The 19,576-nt window shown below is 43.9% G+C and overlaps 1 protein-coding gene across 4 annotated transcripts in view; it reads left to right on the top strand.

The window, feature by feature from the left end:
* Window positions 1–19,576, top strand: part of LOC143277921 (pyruvate kinase PKM-like) — a 114,660-nt gene that overhangs the window by 31,008 nt on the left and 64,076 nt on the right. For all 4 annotated transcript variants that reach the window (XM_076582897.1, XM_076582894.1, XM_076582896.1 and 1 more), the window contains exons 2-3: window positions 8,351–8,440; window positions 13,110–13,266. In XM_076582897.1, coding sequence (XP_076439012.1) covers window positions 8,351–8,440; window positions 13,110–13,266 — 247 coding nt within the window. The remainder of the gene's footprint in view (window positions 1–8,350; window positions 8,441–13,109; window positions 13,267–19,576) is intronic.

Below are 19,576 nucleotides of genomic sequence, written 5' to 3'. Positions count from 1 at the left end.
CTTCTTTAACAACAAACAAAACTAGTTCTTTGAAAAAGGTTAACTTGTTTGTTATTGCTCAATAATTCCTTTGATCTGAAAAAATACATTTGCATGTGCACATAACCACATCAGATGATCTCCTGTCTGTTTGCTGCTTTGATACATATCACATTCAGCAGAAACTACTGCCCTTCTTGGAACTACTAAAATGCTTGCAGAAAGACTTCAGTCCAACAGCCTTACCTGAAACCATATCAGCTACCAGTTGCCATCCTGAAGTGGTTAGCATCATGGACTGGTCGGCTGGGAGGATGTGAGTTCCATTCCCAGCGGAGGTGGGTTTTTCGGACCACGGCCGACACTGACCCAGAGTTGAGTGCACTACTGGCTTGAATGGGAAGACTGGGACCACACAGTCAAGTATCATCCACTTCACGGATGCGTCTTTGGGTGTGGGTGTGTTGCTCAAATTTCCTGATCAACACTGCAAATGTCTGTATCTCTCGGGCTTGGTTAAAGTGGGGATATAATTATGAAAGAAAGTGTAGGGTACAGCCTTGTTATGTAGTCCCAAACATAAATGGACCTCTGTAACAACATTGTCGTCATGATCATCATTCAACATCTTTCACCTTCATCATCAGTACAAAAAAATGTTCCAAATTCTGTGGCCATTCATGACCTGCCGTATTGATTACCTCAGTTTTGATCCACCTCCACTTCTGTGCTTGCTTGTGTTGAGTCCTGTCAAGGTCGTTGTGTCGACAGACTCATGGGGGACTGTTGTTGGAGGGATGTGGTGGCGGTCTCCACTCCATGAGGGATGCTCACCCAGTCTGGCTCTGCTGGCTAAGCTATTATTGTCATCATGTCAGTAGGGGGCTCAGTAGGTGTCCTGAGTACGTTAATTCAGAACAGGCACTACTGAACACCACAAGCAGCAGTTCAGGGTCTCCTGTTGTGTGTGGCCCCCTGACAACCTAACATAGATGGTTCCCTGTGGCTGACTGCCAACACTGTGACTGCCACAGACGAGCCCGGGTGTGGCTGTGCGTGGGGTGCTTGGAATGAGTGGCTTGGAAGTAATGTCAGTGAAATGGAGCAGATGATAGGACAAAAAAAAAAAAAAAATCCAGCAGGCAATCCACTGTTGTTTGATTACATTTGCCAAAAAAGTTTTGCCATATCCATTCTTTATAGCAGGTGTTCCATGTCATTACCTCTGGAGGCATTGAATCAGTCTGTCTATGTGTAATTTGTATACTTTAGTTTTCTTATCAGTTTATTGATATTATTGAAATCATTTGCCTTTGCACTCTGTACCTTGAAACAACATACCCACTGTATTTAGAATTTCTTAAAAATTGCGTCAATGAAGCCACAGTATTGTAAAGAGTGAGTCCTCAAGTTTGAATATTCTGTTGAAATGCATCAAAAGATAAACGGATACCATCTTCATTCTGTAGATGATAAATATGATGTATATCTGTTGAAAAACAATCCAGCAGAAACAGTGTATGATTACTAACCAAAATGTTTATGCTATGAAAATTCATTCGGCACTAGCATCATGTATTTATATGTATTTGAGTTCAGTTATTGTCCTTTCATACGATACAAAATACCAGGCCAGAATGCTTTATGCACAGTGTCCATCGATGTATTTCAAAATCTGTGCCACATGTTTTAAACTTATCAGTGTCTGAATGCATAAACAAGACAAGTACCTTCAAGTGAGAAATAGGTAAATAAACATTCTTATCAACCAGCTGAGTTTCACACAGGACAGAAAATGATTTATTTTTGACGTTTTAGTCTTCCTCTTGAACATGGTTGGATGTACACATTCACAAAATTAATTTTGCTCATTCTGCCATTCTACAATAATCTGAAGAACAAAAGAACAATCAGTCCAGTTATTTAGAAAAATGCAACAACAACAACAACAACAACAACAACAACAACAAAAAAGAAAAAAAAAGAAGAAAAAACAACAACAACAACAACAACAACAACAAACAAACAAACAAAAAAGAACAACAACAACAAAAAAATCATCATTGGCTGGGACATCAATGAAGTATATTTACTTTGAAATTAAAAGAGATTTTGCAATTAACAGTATAATGCTTGTGGAGAAAGCTTTTATTAATTTATTTCAGGGCCAAAATTATGTTTTAATCAAAACTTAAAAAAATAAACTTCCTTAAAATAGTGTCAAATGTCTTCTCAAAATCTACCAACAACATCATTATACTCCAGTGTGTTATATACTGTGGGATACTTCCCCTGTTTATCTGTGTTTCGTAAAACCCTTTTGGTCAGTGTGAATAAACCATGGTAAAACAGCTTTTAGTCTGTTAGCAGTACATGGCTATGCTACTTTGTACGCTGTGCGAAGGAAGGATATTGGAATTAAAGGTATTTTTTTTAGCATTTCAATGCATTTTTTTCTTCATTCCCATGCATGAAGAAGAGAACTCAGTAAAATTGTGACTAAAAAGTTAAGAGATGAGATTAAGTACCTGTGCATGCTGTCCTCAGCAATCCACCCCCAAAACCCCAAACTGGGTCTTTTGTTGTTGTTATTGTTGTTGTTGTGGCGGGGTTCCCATCCTATTTTTTCCCACTTTTTTTTTCTTTTTTGTGGGGCTTCCATCCCCCCCTTATTTCCTACTTTTTCTTTTCTCTTTTTTCCCCCCCATGATCTTTCAAATGCTCGGTTCGCCAGTCGCTCACCCAAAATCCAAAAATGGGTCTTTCGCTGAACTGTCAAAAGGGTAGGTTTGGACAAAGTGATATTTATCAGTGTTGCTGGGAATGGATTTTTGTGGACTTTTCACACAGTTATCAACAGTAATGGAACTTTATGTGTGCAGAGTATAAAAACTGTTTTAATTTTTTCTGGATTGTCCTATATAATTGGCCTGTTTTTCCCGGATTAATATGTGGGTTTGGTTAAGATAAAAAGTCCATCATATTTTCAGAGTGAGAGCCATCAAGTATTTCTTACATCTGAGAGCGTCCCCCTTTAAAGGAGAGTGCTCTTTGATAATTTTCCCTTCCTCCTGGTTGAAAGTATCTGCTTGTGCATCCGGTTTGTCTCCTCTGTAAAAACAAAACAAAACAACTCATCAACTGAACAGTGACAAAAAGCGTGAAATGCAAAAAAAAAAAAAAAAAAAAAGTAATTCCCGTCTGTCATTTGTCAACCCTGAATTTCACGAAACTCATTGATGATTGGCTGTTGCCATTCCTGGCAGTTGATTGCTGTGAAGACAACGGAGTGACAGATAGGTGTCACGACCCCTCCCCACCTTCTGTCTGGCCTTCGACCTGTTGTCTTACACAACTCCTCTGTCTCTCCTCCCCCTCTTCTCAAATTATTTGAGTCCCATGCCCCTCTCTGTCAGTTATGGTCACTTGCTCAGAAATGATGTCTGGTTGGATAGATGGACTGAAGAAAGTGTTGAATGTTGTTGTCAGTTCCGTCACTGTCATTGCCGTCACCTTTGAGTTTGAACCAATCATAAGATAAGACGGATCTCTCATCATCATACTTAATCATCAGCACAGCTTGCATAGTTGTGTAGATCTGCTGACTGTGACCACTGTCTTCCTTGATGAAGTGTCCAGCACCTTTTCAGCATGTGAAGCAAACTCTCTTTACATGCCTGCTCCAAGTGGTCCAGTTAGCAAATTATTATTGAGAAAAGAGGGGTCTTCCATCTGATGAATGCTCACTCAAATAGTCCCTCAAAAACCACTTCCGCTTTCCCATGAGGACCTCCTTCTCCTCCCCCAAAACTTGCGTGACACTCGCAGAGTTACAGTACATGACAAATTCCTCATGGACCTGGAGGAAACACTCAGGTCTTCTTTAGAATCGACCTCTGCCATGGAAAGCTTCCTTGCCGGCCTTGCTGCGGCCCTCATGGAAGCCCCCTCTGATCAACCAGCAGGCCTTGACGTTTCGGTTTTCGCACCGTTCGTCCAGCAGATCAGCCAGCTTCTCATGCGGTCTGCAGGCATACAAGCACAGGCCTACATGAATATAATTTTGGCCAGGAGGGATGCTGTGCTTGACCAGTCCACATGCGTGCGCTCTCCACCAGAATACGCTTCCCTCAGAACGCTTACCCCCACCGACGGTTCCCTCTTTGGTCAGGGATTTCCCACGACGGCCATAAAACGGCACGCAGACTTGCATAGGGACCTTGCTCTTGGCGCTGGCCCTATCCGCACTTCGGCGCAATCGTGGCACGCTCCGCGGCAGCAGCCATATTCCTTCAGGCTGAGCAATGTGGCCGCCTTCAGGCCACGTTCACATCAGCCATCCCTCTCTAACACCAGGAGCCAACCCAGGGGGCAGCCCAGGGCTGCCAGGCGTCGGCAGTACGCAGCTTGGCCTCCACACAGGCCGACAGCCAACTCCAGACCGGCCCACCCCCAATGACTCACCCCCGCCCTTCACCCCCCACTCGCGCACCAGCAGCCAGCAGGCAGCCTTTCCAGGCACATGCCAGCGTGGCTGTCCCTCCCAGCATGTGAGTGGGTCCTCCGGGTGATAGGGTCGGGGTTTTGCCTACCTTGGCTCTCCTCCAAAGCTCCTCTCACCCTCTCTCCTCCTCCCTTCCCCCCCCCACAGGGCGACTCAGCCCGCTCAGCCCTGCGGGACGAAATCAGTTCTCTCCTCCACAAGGAAGCCATAGAAGAAGCCCCTCCTCTGTCGCCAGGCTTCTTCGGCCGCATCTTCGTCGTCCCCAAAGCCTCCGGCGGATGGCGGCCAGTCCTAGACCTTTCCCTTCTAAATGAATACCTCCAGTACAAGCCATTCCGCATGGAAACACCAGCGTCAGTCAGGGACTGCATCAGGCAAGGCGACTGGGCAGTCTCCATAGACCTTGCAGACACGTACTTCCATATCCTGATCCACCCCAGGAACCGCAAATGGCTACGCTTCTCATGGGACGGGAAGCCCTTCCAATTCAGAGCACTCCCGTTTGGCCTTGCGCCAGCCCCCAGGGTCTTCACCAGGGTGGTCAGGGAACTATGCCTAGCTCTCAGGAGCAAGGGCATACGCCTAAGGGTCTATCTAGACGACTGGTTGATCCTTGCCGAGAGCAGGGCCCTCTGCCAGCACCACCGGAACCTCGTCAGGAACCAGTGCCAGTCGCTGGGCTTTCTGATGAATGCAGAAAAATCGGAACTGGAGCCCTCTCAGCAGTTCGAATTCCTGGGTATGGCGATCGACTCAGTATCAATGACCATATGTCCGGCCACGCCCCGCCTCCACAGGCTACACAGTCTCCTGTCGCGGCTATCACAGGCAACCTCGGCGTCTGCCAGGGAACTTGCCTCTCTGCTAGGCTTCATGGAGTCCCTCGCTGCACTAGTTCCACTAGGGAGACTACACAAACGCCCATTTCAGCGCCACTTCCAGGACAGGTGGTCCCAGTCTTCACAGGCATGGGACACCCGTATACCTCTGGGCACATGGTTCTCACAGTCGACCCAACGCTGGATGGACATGCAATGGCTCAAGGCCGGGGTTCCAATCTCGAACCCAGTACCGGATGCAGAATTGTACACAGATGCCTCCAAGATGGGCTGGGGTGCCCACATGGACATCCACACAGCCTCGGGGACTTGGAACCCACAACAGCAGTCGTGGCACATCAACAGACTGGAGCTGGAGGCGGTCTTCCTTGCCCTCCAGCACTTCCTCCCCCACGTGTCGCACAGGTCCATCATGCTATGCACGGACAACACGACGGTAGCATGTTATCTGAACAAACAGGGGGGAGCTCACTCACATCAACTGTCCCTGTGCGCAGAGACAGTCCTCCTCTGGTGCCAGGAGCACAGCATCCACCTGAGAGCACGACATGTCCCAGACAAGCTCAACATTCTTGCAGATTGCCTCAGCAGATCCCACACCGTGCTCCAAACGGAGTGGACCCTGTCACACTCAACCCTTCAGCCGATCTGGGACCATTGGCACAAACCACAGGTCGACCTCTTCGCCACAAGGTTCAACTTCCGCATCCCAACATACGTCTCCCCAGTCCCAGACCCGCAGGCCTGGGCCATAGACGCCCTATCGATCAGCTGGTCCAACCTTTCGGGGTATGCCTTCCCCCCACTTCCCATCATGGGAAAAGTCCTCAGGAAGGCAAGGCTAGAGAGTGCCACCTTGATTCTCATCGCACCACACTGGCCAGCACAGCCGTGGTTCCCTGATCTTCTCCACCTCACTCACGTTCCCCCTCTCCGCCTTCACATCGGCAGACGCTCCCTGGTCCAGCCCCGCTCAGGCATTCCCCACGGAAACCCAGAGGTTCTCAACCTTCATGCCTGGCTACTGTGCGGGAATCTCTGTCAGCACTAGGAGCCTCCGATGACACAGCTGACCTTGTGTGCAGTTCACATCGCAAAGGCACTCAAGGTGTTTACTCTGCACACTGGAACCGCTGGCTCTCCTGGTGCTCAAACCACTCAGTCAATCCCACACAACCGTCCAATATGGATCTCGCCAACTTTCTTGCCTTCCTCTCCTCCTCCAAAGGCCTCTCTGCCTCTGCAGTACGGGTCCATCGCGCTGCAGTCAGCTCCACTCTTCGGCAACTGTGCGGGCCCTCTTTCTCAGATGACCCCCTGCTCAGAGCACTGGTTCGAGGGGCTTCCCTCTGTCACACACGTACATCCCTCTGGACCCCTTCTTGGGACCTTTTTCTGGTCCTGCAATACCTCCGCAAGGCCCCCTTTGAACCCCTTGCTATAGCTCCTTTCAAGCTACTCTCCATGAAGACACTCTTTCTTGTCTCACTCGCCTCAGGCAGGCGCTGTAGTGAGGTTCATGCCCTCAGTGGCATCACACAAGATATAGCCTTTGAGCCGGACGGATCTATCTGGCTTAGATTCCTCCCTGATTTTCTTGCCAAAAATCAAAATCCAAGCACACCCTCTCCCATTCTTTTCATCAAACCGCTCTCCTCTATTCTGGCCCATGACGACGAGGACAGATTCCTCTGCCCAGTCAGGGCCCTGCGCATATACCTTAAAAGGTCGCGTCCCTTCCGATCGTCCAAACGACGCCTCTTCATTAGCTGGAATCTCGACCATCCGCGTGACAGCAAGACGTCTCTGTCTCGATGGATTGTCATTGCGATTAAAGGCGCGTATGCAGACGTAGGATTGAGACTTGATGCCTCCTCAGCCAGAGCACATGAAGTCAGAGCATGGTCCTCTTCTCTTGCCTTAGCGCACTCAACACGGCTGCAAGACATGGATGCGGCCTACTGGAAAAACCCTGCCACATTCATCGACTTCTACCTGAGGGATGTCGCACGCCTGCGGGATGATGGCTCAAGAGGCATCGCTTCGGTGGTAGTTGCACAATAGGCCATCGCAGCACACAGACAGTAGAACAGGCGAGCCCTCCACTTTGTCGCGCTATTCTGCACTAGTTGGGTCATGGTTAAGTATGTGTAATTAAAAGGAAATTTTCTATCTAAAATTACGTTTAAATAACATACTTACCTTGACCCAAATTTAAGACCCTCCCGTCCTCCCCGCTTCCTGTTCTCCCTGCTCACTGCGCTGGTGATGGCATATTGCCGTCAAAAGAGGGCGCTAGCTAGCGGGACAAAGGGGAGGTTACCCACTTTCGGGAGGTTATCGGCCGTACTTGCTCTCTTTTTCTCCGCATAGGCGGATAGTAGTTTGCACAGGACAGGAATGTCAGACCCCTGCCGGAGTCTGCACTAGTTGGGTCATGGTAAGTATGTTATTTAAACGTAATTTTAGATAGAAAATTTCCCCTTTATAATCCAGACGCATTAAACAAACTGTTCAGAATGTTTCAAACAGTGTTTGTGTTCATTGTACCAAACTGATAAAGGAAAAATCAAAATACATGCATTTCTCCTCTCCATGAGGAATTCAGGAAGAGGTACTGACCCATCCCAACTCCAGTGAACCAGAAGCTCTGTGGCTGTGTGGAGGACCTGCTGTGTACAGCTGCCTTCATCACAGTGACTGGGGTGTCAGAGACGAACAAAGAAGAAATTCACGCAGGACGCCAGTGAACGTCTTGCAGGCACTAAGGCAACACTTTTTGCAGGATGTCAGCTGACATCTTACAGGCACTCAGCTGGTTAAAGGGCTGTAAACATATGAGTTACTTCTTTTCTTCAAAGAACACAAAAATGTAATAATTTCCTGAATGAGAAATAGGTTTTCATTTTTGCTTATTGGCTGAGTTATCTAGTTCTGTATATTTCTTTGTTTATTTTTTTGCTAAGCTGATTTTGCTTTTTTCAGACTATGTTTTTAATGTTACTGGATGTTTTCTATGTGTTGTCAGATGGCACAAATGCTGGCGAAGCCCGGGTCCTCGGGCCAGTTGCCTGTCAAACCCAGCTCCATCTCCAACTTGGCCAACAAAATGTCAGCAGTAAGTTACCTCCCTTTTTCTTCTGCACTTAGACAGATTTTGCAGTTTGGCAGACATTTCTGAACACAACTGAAGTGATTTAGTGGCAGTGCTGGGTGTCCTTCAGTGTGTGGCCCAGTGGTAACCTGACATTGAGGTATGTTGTCACAGACACTGGGACAAAAGCAGCCTGGATCAGTGGCTGTGAAAGGGCACACAAGTTGAGTGGCATGTGGTTCACAGTGCCACTCAAACAGAAAGACAAAATAATAAGGTAAATAGCAACAAATGCCCTGAGACAGTTACAGTTTAGAGTTGACAGATGTGAGCTTTATTTTTCTTCTTTTCGTTTATGTGACTGTTTTTTTTTTTAATTTCTTTTTTATTTCATTTCAGTCAGTCAAAGAGAAAATTTACAAATATGCAACATGATTGCAACAAGAAGACAGCACTATAAAATGAAATAGTGGGAAAAAAGGAGGAAAAGCATCCAGCAGTTACAAAAACTGCACATTTACCAGCTGCCGTGGCAAAGTGGTTAGCATTGCGGACTGGTCAGCTGGGAGGATGGGTTCAAATCCCAGGGGAAGTGGTTTTTCGGCCTGCGGCTGGCTCTTTCCCAGACTTGAGACTTGAGTGTGCTGTGGCTTAAATGGGGAGGTTCGGACCACACGGTTGAGTATCATCCACTCCATGGATGTGTCTTTGGGTGTGTTGCTCTAATTTCCTGACCAACACTGCATGTGTTTGTATCTCTCGGGCCTGGTTGATGCCGGGATATCATTATGACGGGAGGCATTGGATGCAGCCTTGACATGTAGTCCCAAACTAAAATGGACCTCTATAGCAGTATTGTCATCACCATTGTCATCCTCCTCCTCCATCATGAATAAAAAAATTAAAAAATTGAAAAGTTTAAAATTCTGTGGCCTTTCATGCCCCACTGTCATGGTGACCTCAGTTTCGATAGCCTTCCACTTCCATGCATGGGGTGAGTCCTGTCAATGTCTTCAGTGTCGGCAGATAATTAGGGTGGGGGGTGGGAGGGCTGTTGTTGGATTTGGAGAGACATGGTGGCAGTCTCCACTCTGGGAGGGACGCTCACTCTGTCTGGCTGCACAACCAAACCATTGTATGCACATGGAGGTTCAGGTACTAGCAGGTCTGCAGGACCTGGGAGATCAGAAAAATCTCCACCCTTTACCTACCAGGCACCTGTTACTGAGATTGGAACCCGGGACCCTCAGATTGAAAGTCCAATGCTTTAACCACTCGGCTATTGTGCCCATCTATTAACTCATTCAACCCTAGGGAGTTTGTAGCCTCAACAGTCTGCCCTGCCATGCTGATGTCAGATGAGGAAAAACGCAGGATATATACTGAAGTCAAACGTTTTTTACTCCAAATTCACATGTGTGGGTACAGCCTGAAATACTGTAGAAGTTAGTTCCTTGTGTTTGCAGTTTATGTGTATGTTACAAGGAACATAGAAACCATTTGATTGAAACAGTTTGATGCCAGAGCATTGCTCAGGCACAGGGCTGAGTTAATCATAGATTGTCACTATTAGTTTATTTGTTACCGTGTTAGAGATTGTCACTATCAGTTTATTTGTTACCGTGTTAGACTTATCAGTAACAGTTGTTTTCAATATCTTTTGTTCTGCCATCTGCCAACATTAAATCACACTATCTCTACGATTGGCTCCGGATCCACTTTGTTTTTCTACGCATACCCAGATTCAAACACTCGACTGTTGGCCGCCGTTCTTTTTCTGTCTCTGGACCTTGCAATTGGAATCAACTTCCTCTGTCTCTTCATCAGGTCTCTGCACTCAGCTCTAAGTCTGGTCTTAAAACCCACCTCTTCCCAAAATAGCCTCCCTTCCCTGCCTCTGCCTTGTCTTCAGTTTTTCCAGTTTTAGAATTATGCATGCATGTGAATGACTGGTGCAAAAGCGCTTTAATTTGTCTCTGCACAAGGTTCAGTGCTATTAGTATATAAATATGATTATTATTATTATTAATAATTATTATATTACTATTTGGCATCGTTGTGTCTTTTTGTTTGTAAGTCCTGTAGACTGATGTGCTCTGTTGAATAGTTTGAACTAATCCCTGACAATGGTTATGAACATGAGCACTGGAGATTTTGCAGAACACGCCCAAACAAAATGGCTCAGAACCAATTGGAACACAAGAGTTGATAGATGGCACATCAGAGGTGCACATTTGTGTTCACATTGTATCGTTCAAGTAAACAGCCAAAAACTGCATCAGTATGTAATTATCTTTTTCACTTCAAACTTAACTATTCACTGTCAGATTCAGAATGCAACATTTCACAGAGCAGGAAAATTTTAATAGTCACTCTCTTTAGATTAGCTAAATTGCTTGTAGCTTCAGCTCTCTGAAGTTTTACAGTTGTGTCCAACAGGATGATTGCAAAAAAATGTGGCATTGATGCTGAAACAAGCAGTAGCAGCATTATTGTGATGTTTTTGCAGCATTTAATTTATGCACTGCTCAAACAGATATGTGTTCTGCACCTTACCTGCCAGCAAAGAGTAGACAAAGAGAAAGGGACATAATGTGTGTGTTGGTATGTGGACAAAGACGAAGGGACATAACTGTACGTGTCTGTTGTGTGGACAGAGAGAAAGGGACATAACGTTATGTATCTGTTGTGTGGACAAAGATAAAGGGACATAACTTTATGTATCTGTTGTGTGGACAAAGAGAAAGGGGTGTTATGTGTGTATGGTGTGTAGACAAAGAGAAAAGGACATAACTTTACGTATCTGTTGTGTGGACGAAGAGAAAGGGACATAACTTAAGTATCTGTTGTGTGGACAAAGAGAAAGGGACGTAATGTGTGTATAGTGTGTGGACAAAGAGGAAGGGACATAACTTTACATATTTTTTGTGTGGACAAAGAGGAAGGGACATAACTGTATGTATCTGTTGTGTGGACTAAGAGGAAGGGACGTAATGTGTGTGTGATGTGTGAACAGAGTCAGTAAGGGATGAAATGTGTGTGTCGTATGTGGACAAAGGGACATAATGTGTGATGTGTGGACAAAGAGTAAAAGATGTAATGTGTGTGTGGTGTGTGGACAGAGTAAGGGACATAATGTATGATGTGTGACAAAGAGTAAAAGATGTAATGTGTGTGTGGTGTGTGGACAGAGTAAGGGACATAATGTGTGATGTGTGGACAGAGTAAGGGACATAATGTGTGATGTGTGGACAAAGAGTAAGGGACATAATGTGTGATGTGTGGACAAAGAGTAAGGGACGTAACTTTACGTATCTGTTGTGTGGTCAAAGAGAAAGGGACGTAATGTGTGTGTGTGGTGTGTGGACAAGGGGATGGGACATGTGTGTGTTTTGGTGTGTGCATAAAGCAAGGGAAGTTATGTTTGTGTTGGTGTGAGTGAACAAAGGGAGGTAATGTGGGTGTTAGTGTATGGACAAAGCAAGGGATGTTATGTTTATGTTGGTGTGTGAACAAAGGGATGTAATGTGTGTATTTGCATGGAAAAAAGGAGGTAATGTGAGTGTGTTGATGTGTGGACAATGGGAGATAGGGTAGGTAGGCCTAATTGCGAACAGCGTGTAATTGTGAAAGGTTTCTGTACCACCCCACTTGAAGTGTTTTCACCACAAACATTGCATGACTTAACGTCTGTTTCGACCTAAATGAAAATTCATTTCCAAGAACCATTCAAATATTGGCTTTTTCTGCCCTCTTTCTTCTCTTGTGCACAACTCCCAACCCAGTTCACCAACGTGCTCTCACAATCCTAAAACCAAGGAAAGCAAGCAAGACTTGTAATTTGCCTGAAGTAGGACTTTACTTGGACACAGTTTAAGATAGCTGATTTGATAGCTGATTTGATTGGATTTGTTGAATGAATTATGCATTAGCAGTGTTGGGAGAATTTAAGAAAGCATGTTGGTGATAGATCAGAACATCAGTTTTGACAGGAATCTCGAAATAGTGTCATTCACAAAAGGAGAATGGCATATTTTGACTTGAGTCTACTTGCGAACAATGCTGCACAGATGCTGAGTGCTCTCAAAAGGGTGTACGTGTGTGTATGTGTGGTGTGTGTGTGCATGTGTGTTTTTAAATGTTTGTGTGGGTGGGCATATGTGATCAAAACCAGCAACACAACAGTCCACTTCAATGTTCTCAGTTGTGTGTTATGTCTCATGAGTTAAAAACCTGATTATGTCATAACTGTCCACAAGGATCCAGATCCGTTGTTCGCAAATAAAATTGTCCATTCGCATTTTCCCTCAGGCACACCTGCTATTTCCACCATTGAGAAAACATTGAAAAGATGGAGCAAACAAACTTTTCCTGGTGCAGCCAATCGGAAAAAGCCTTCAAAAACATATGAGCGACAAATGACAACTGTACGACCTGTTACCTGTACAGTACACACGCTGAACTGGTCGCTTACACTGGATTGTTCGGGTTTCCAGAATCAGTCAATCCTGTTCTAATATGTTTTTTTGGTCTTGACTTGAAGTAGATACTGATGGCCTTCAGATGGCCTTAGTGGTCTATGAGGTTATAAGCACCATAATTTGAATTTGTGTGTGTGTGTAGGTGTGTGGACGAAGGGAGGTAATGTGTGTGTTTGTAGACAAAGGGAGGTAATTTGTATGTTGTGTGACAGCTGGACGTGAAGGCCATGGAGCATGAGGGGGAGTACTACCTGCAGTCCCAACAGCTGCAGGCCGCCTATGCCCGTACCCACCTGGAGCATATCTGTGCCCTGGATGTTGACTCCGACCCACATGAGGTCCGCATGACAGGCATCATCTGCACCATTGGTGAGCTGGCTGGATGGTGTTAGGGGTATGTGGTGGTGGTGGTGTCTGCACCATTGGTGAGCTGGCTGGATGGTGTGGGGTGGTGGTGGTGGTGGTGTCGGCACCATTGGTGAGCTGGCTGGATGGTGTGGGGTGGTGGTGGTGGTGGTGGTGTCGGCACCATTGGTGAGCTGGCTGGATGGTGTTAGGGGTATGTGGTGGTGGTGGTGTCTGCACCATTGGTGAGCTGGCTGGATGGTGTGGGGTGGTGGTGGTGGTGGTGGTGTCGGCACCATTGGTGAGCTGGCTGGATGGTGTTAGGGGTATGTGGTGGTGGTGGTGTCTGCACCATTGGTGAGCTGGCTGGATCAGTGGATGGTGTTAGGGGTATGTGGTGGTGGTGGTGTCTGCACCATTGGTGAGCTGGCTGGATGGTGTTTGTATGGTGTCTGCACCATTGGTGAGCTGGCTGGATGGTGTTTGTATGGTGTCTGCACCATTAGTAAGCTGGCTGGATGGTGTGGGGTGGTGGTGGTGGTGGTGTCTGCACCATTGGTAAGCTGGCTGGATGGTGTGGGGTGGTGGTAGTGGTGGTGTCTGCACCATTGGTGAGCTGGCTGGATGGTGTGGGGAGGTGGTGGTGGTGGTGGTGGTGGTGGTGTCTGCACCATTAGTAACCTGGCTGGATGGTGTGGGGTGGTGGTGGTGGTGTCTGCACCATTGGTAAGCTGGCTGGATGGTGTGGGGTGGTGGTGGTTATGAGAAATGTTTTGATGCTGTGCAGCATGAAGAGCATGCAGACACAATTTGCGTGATGTGCCACGCAGGATAATTCCCCTCTATGATTTGTACAAACATGTAATGGTTTACATCAAGGACAGTTTTGCTTATTTACCCCGCCTTGTAGGCACGTTTTTGGGGGCGTGCATGCTGGGTATGTTCTTGTTTCCATAACCCACCTAACGCTGACATGGATTACAGGATCTTCAAAGTGCGTATTTGATCTTCTGCATGTGTATGCACATGAATGGGGTTCAGGCAATAGCAGGTCTTGACTTTTTCCAGAAAAATCTCCACCCTTTACCCACCAGACGCCATTACCAAAATTAGAATCTGGGACCCTCACATTGAAAGTCCAATGTTTTAACCACTCGGCTATCGCGCCCATCAGGGAATTTTGAGGATTCAGGGTTAATAAATTAAAAGATATTCAAGTACAAAAACTGTAAAGATACAGAAGTAGAGTAAACATTTTTGTGATGGAAAATGAATAAGGATTCTGAATTTGAGATTTTTTTTTTTCGCATTTATTTTGATTGTAGATAATTATTCAAGCATTTCAAAGTGATAGAATTAATTCCACACAATGACATCAAAAAAGCAAACAAACAAAATACAACTGGAAATAGCATGCTTGTAGTCAGATAATAAGTGTAGAAGAAAATAAAACACGTTATATATTAACCCGCTGCCAGGAAAATAAGGTTTAAGTGAAATCTGTTTGCCAGGGTTTTTTCCCAAAAAACGGGTATTAATTTTCAAAAAATTCTGTGCTCTTTGTTATTGGAGAAAGACCCATAAAAGTATATATTTTCTGAAAGGTAAATGAATAAAGAATACAAAACACATGATGTTTTCCCATTTTATATATTTTTAGTGATGTGCTGTTGTTTTGAAATCAGTGTTTTGTTTTTTGTCACATTTTCAACTTGTTCATTACAAACATTAGTCAGGTAATTTGCACTAAAATATCATTTTCTGGACAAATGGATATCTGCACACACAAAATCATACTAGAACAACTACAATATAAACAAGAGAGGCAAGGCCTTCAAGACTCACTTGTGATACACTTAAAAAAAAAAAAAATCCAAGCTTTTTATGTATTGAGTATAATTTCAAAATGTAATGTTTAAGATGGGAAAGATCAGTTTAAAGCAAATTAACTCCCCTAGCATTAATTACAGAGTAATTTCCCTTTTTTTACTATCTGCACCAAAACGTTTGCAAAATAAATAAAACTTCCATGCTTAGCAAAAGAAGTTCCTGTTTGAACAAAAAATGATAATAATGACTGCTCTAGTTGTTGGGTCAGAATAGCAGATCAAAGTGTCAAGTTTAGAGAATACAAAAAATATATATATAACAGTAAATGCAGTTTGCATATAATTAGGCTTCATTCTTCATTTTCTTGTGCCCATCCCAGAGGTGCAATATTGTTTTAAACAAGATGACTGGAAAAAACTGAATTTTTCCTATTTTTATGCCAAATTTGGTGTCAACTGACAAAGTAGTTGCAGAGAAAATGTCAATGTTAAAGTTTACCACGGACACACAGATACACAGACAGACACACACACACACACAGACAACCGAACACCGGGTTAAAACATAGACTCACTTTGTTTACACAAGTGAGTCAAAAAAGAAAAAGAAATAGATACACAATAAATTGTGACTTCTCCAAGTGATAATATGGATGTGAGGCCATGCCCCGTCAGTCTCCAACCCCCCCTCCTCTGCACCCCTCTCACATGGTCACTTATCCAGTTCTTATCAGACTGCGTTGGCTGAGTGCCAAGAAAATCGCTCACACTGTGTCCTGCAAAAAATTTGGTTGACTTCTGTCGTCTGCTAGAGCTGAACAGCTGGCGTCACTTACTGATAGTTGTATCTTGGCCACTCTCTTGATTGCTCCCTTTATTTTCTATCATATCCTATAAATGTCCATCACTGTCTTCTCCTTTGAATTTACGCTTCAATTCTTTCCGAGCATCAGCTAAAGAAAACAATCTTGGTTGATTTAGTTCGCCACAATCGCATGTCTTGAGCATGGTGTCGGTCTGACATTTTGTTGAGCGAGTGAAGAGAGGAGCCAGTCAAACACTGCGGCCAGTAACCCAACCAAAACGTTCAAATAAAGGACTGCCTCATGATGTTGATGGTGTTTCTAGCTATGAATAGAATCTAGAAAGATTCCCCAAGCTAAAGTTACCAGTATTTTTGTCAGTGAACTGAATGCAAAGCAGGGAAAAGGAAAAGTCTGAATATTTCGATGATGAGATATCTCGTCATTGTGGCAGTGAAGCGTACATGCTTGCCATGATGAGTTATCTTGTCATATAGGCAGCCTAGGGATTAATAATAACAACCACACTGCATGTAAATATGTAAGTGAACTGTCCCAACACTGACAAACAAGGGTCTTGTCAAAAAGTCAATCATGTTCTCTTAAACCGATCGGTCAAGCTTTTTTTTTTTTTTTTTTTTTTTTTTTTTAGAATGTTCCCTGTACAGAAGAGGTAGCTCTTTGATGATACTTTATTCATTCTTGTTGCAGTTGAGCCAGTACATTGTCTGCTGTGCATCCGGTTTGTCTGATGTACAAAGCAGTTGGTCAACAAATCAGTGACAAAAAGTGTGAAAAAATGAAATCACGACATTGCTATCCACTGTCTGCCAACCAGATTTTCATGAAAATCGTGTATGATTGGCTGTAGTCCAGTTATTGCCAGAAGAACACTGGGAAAGACAGTACACTGAAGTCACAGACACACCCCTTATCCACACCTCCTATCTGGTCTTAACCTATTGTCTTACACCACTCCACTCTCTCTCCTTCCCCTCTTCTCTTAATGTCTGATTAGACAGAGGGACTGGACAAAGCGTTGAACATAGCTGCCAGTTTCGTTACTGTCACCGCCATCACATTTGAGTTCAAACCAATCATCAGACAAGATAGATGCATCTGTCATTGTTATTAGCATACATAATCATCTGCACAGTAGTGTAAATCTGTTGACTTGGATCACTGTGCGAGCTGGACAAAGTTTTTTTTTGCACATGACGCAAACCCACTTTTCAGGCTCGCTTGACAAAGTTCAGTGAGTGAAACATTATCGAGAAGAAAGGGGTCCTCCACCTGATGTATGCTCATTTAATTGCTATGTTGTCATCCTGACACATTAAACTAAACAGTGTGTTATGATCCAGACACATTAAACAACTGTTCAGATTTTGTTTGTGTTCATTGAATCAGACTCTGATGAAGGAAAAATCAGAATAATTGCAGGATGTCGGAGGACGTCTTACAGGCACTGTGACAACATTTTTTGTAGGATGTCAGCTAACATCTTATGGGCACTCAATTGGTTAATATCTTTGACAATGTGCCTCATATATAACTGCTCACACTTCAGTACATATCCACACATTAATGTCCTTTCCCTTCTACAGTGTCATAAGTCATGAAAAAGTAACATGTTGCCTTAACAACTGTATCAGTATCAGTAGCTCAAGGAGGCGTCACTGTCTGGACAAATCATATACGCTACACCACATCTGCTAAGCAGATGCCTGACCAGCAGCGTAACCCAACGCGCTTCGTCAGGCCTTGAGAAAAATAATTACAACAAAACCGCCACCACGAAACCCACAGGACAACAGATCTCGTGGGATACAGATTAAACAACTACAACAGAACGGCCACCACCAAACCTACAGACACAGCAGATCTCGTGGGATACGGATTAACTACAACAGAACAGCCACCACCAAACCCACAGGACAGCAGATCTCATGGGATACAGAATAAACAACTACAACAGAACAGCCACCACCAAACCCACAGGACAGCAGATCTCATTGGATACAGACTAAACAACTACAATAACAGAATGGCCACCAGCAGACCCACAGGACAAATCAAATCAAATCAAATCATGGTGCTTAAAATCTCGCCGACTACTAAGGCCATCTCAGGGCTATCACCACGTTCGCACCTACTTCAAGTCAAGGGCAGAAAAATACAATAAAAACTTGTCAATGGTACAAACTTTCTACTCACAGTTTAAAAACCTTCCAGTATTTTAAAACCTTCAAATCTGATTAAAGATGTTCACTTCTTTCAAGAAGCCAGCCCTCAACAGAACCCACAGGACAACAGATCTCGTGGGATACAGATTAAGCCTGTCATTTTGCACTTGACCCATTCTTGCATTTGAAAGGTTTGGAGGGTTCAGGGCAATCATGCTTTGAGCAGTCTGCTCCTATTACTGCCCACCTGTGCAAAGATGGTAAATGTTCATGTGAAAAACGTGCAGTGCATAATAGAGTAATCAGCAAACGACCCAAATTGAATTAAGAAAAATTTTTGAGCAGCACTTCTAAAGATGCATATCTGTGAAGTGGACAAAATGCTGTGAGGATCAAGTCTTGTTGAAGCCTCTAATCATGATTAACAGTAAGTTAGAGCAGGCCAGGGAGCAGAAAATCCCAGAAGTCCAACTGTCAGGTTACTGAGGGGACATAGTGTATCCAAAATAGTGGAAATATGTATACCTACATGTACTGACTTCACTGTCCTCTCACTAAAGACTCTTTTTACATATGTATTTCCCTGACATTGGTGTTGAGATCATGAAAAGTGAATGTACTGATAGATTTGAAATGTATAAAAAGAAAAAGACTTCTTTTGTACTTCTTTGGTCGTTGCTTTTGTTTTGGTAGAAGAGTGATAAAAAAATAGTGTGTAGTTATGTCACAAAGTTTACTTAAAGCATGTTTGTCTTCACACTTTTGCAGCAGGGAAATGCCCCTCCCCTGGCACTGAGCAGAGCTGTAAAAGAGGAGGGTTGATGAATTGGGTTTAGTGTCAATGGCACTGTCTGCCCTGGGGTCAGGTCACGTGGTGAAACATTTTGATGTTGCTGACGTTGACAAATGTTTTCATTGTTAAAGTTTTTCCCCTTAGTTTTCAGTTTTTATAGATTTTCATTCAGAATTTTACATGTTTTTTTTCTGTTATACTTTAAATTTTTTTAAAATTTTTATAGTCAATTGTTTGTTTGTTGTTGTTTTTTCTCTACAGTTTTTCGAGTTCTTTTTTAATTTTTACTTTGTTTTTAGCATGACTTGACCAACATCATGAAGCCAAGATGTTTTCTGTTTCTGTTGATGTTTATTTGGAATCGTTTTATCTTGATTGTTTTTACAATTACCCCCATTTTCAGGGGTTTGTTGTGGCTTATTGTGTTTAATACTTTTTCTTCCCCATGCAAAGAAGGTTCTTTTCAGTCAGTATAGCACAGCACAGTTCACATTCAACACATAATGAACCAATAACCTTTACATTCAATGAAGCTCACACCACTGATTATAACATTAGGTAATAACTGTGGTGCAGATATGTGGTTACATTACCAATACAGAATTAGCCACTATGATTATATAATCATGATGTAGATATGCATTATTATCATAACCTGTAAGACTGACTCATAATTTAAGTTTAGCTTAACAAGTTACTGCAAAGGCTTTTCTACTGTATATT

This window comes from Babylonia areolata, chromosome 35, assembly GCF_041734735.1.
Source record: "Babylonia areolata isolate BAREFJ2019XMU chromosome 35, ASM4173473v1, whole genome shotgun sequence".
Classification (NCBI taxonomy): domain Eukaryota; kingdom Metazoa; phylum Mollusca; class Gastropoda; order Neogastropoda; family Buccinidae; genus Babylonia; species Babylonia areolata.
This window is presented reverse-complemented; position numbering and strand designations above follow the sequence as displayed.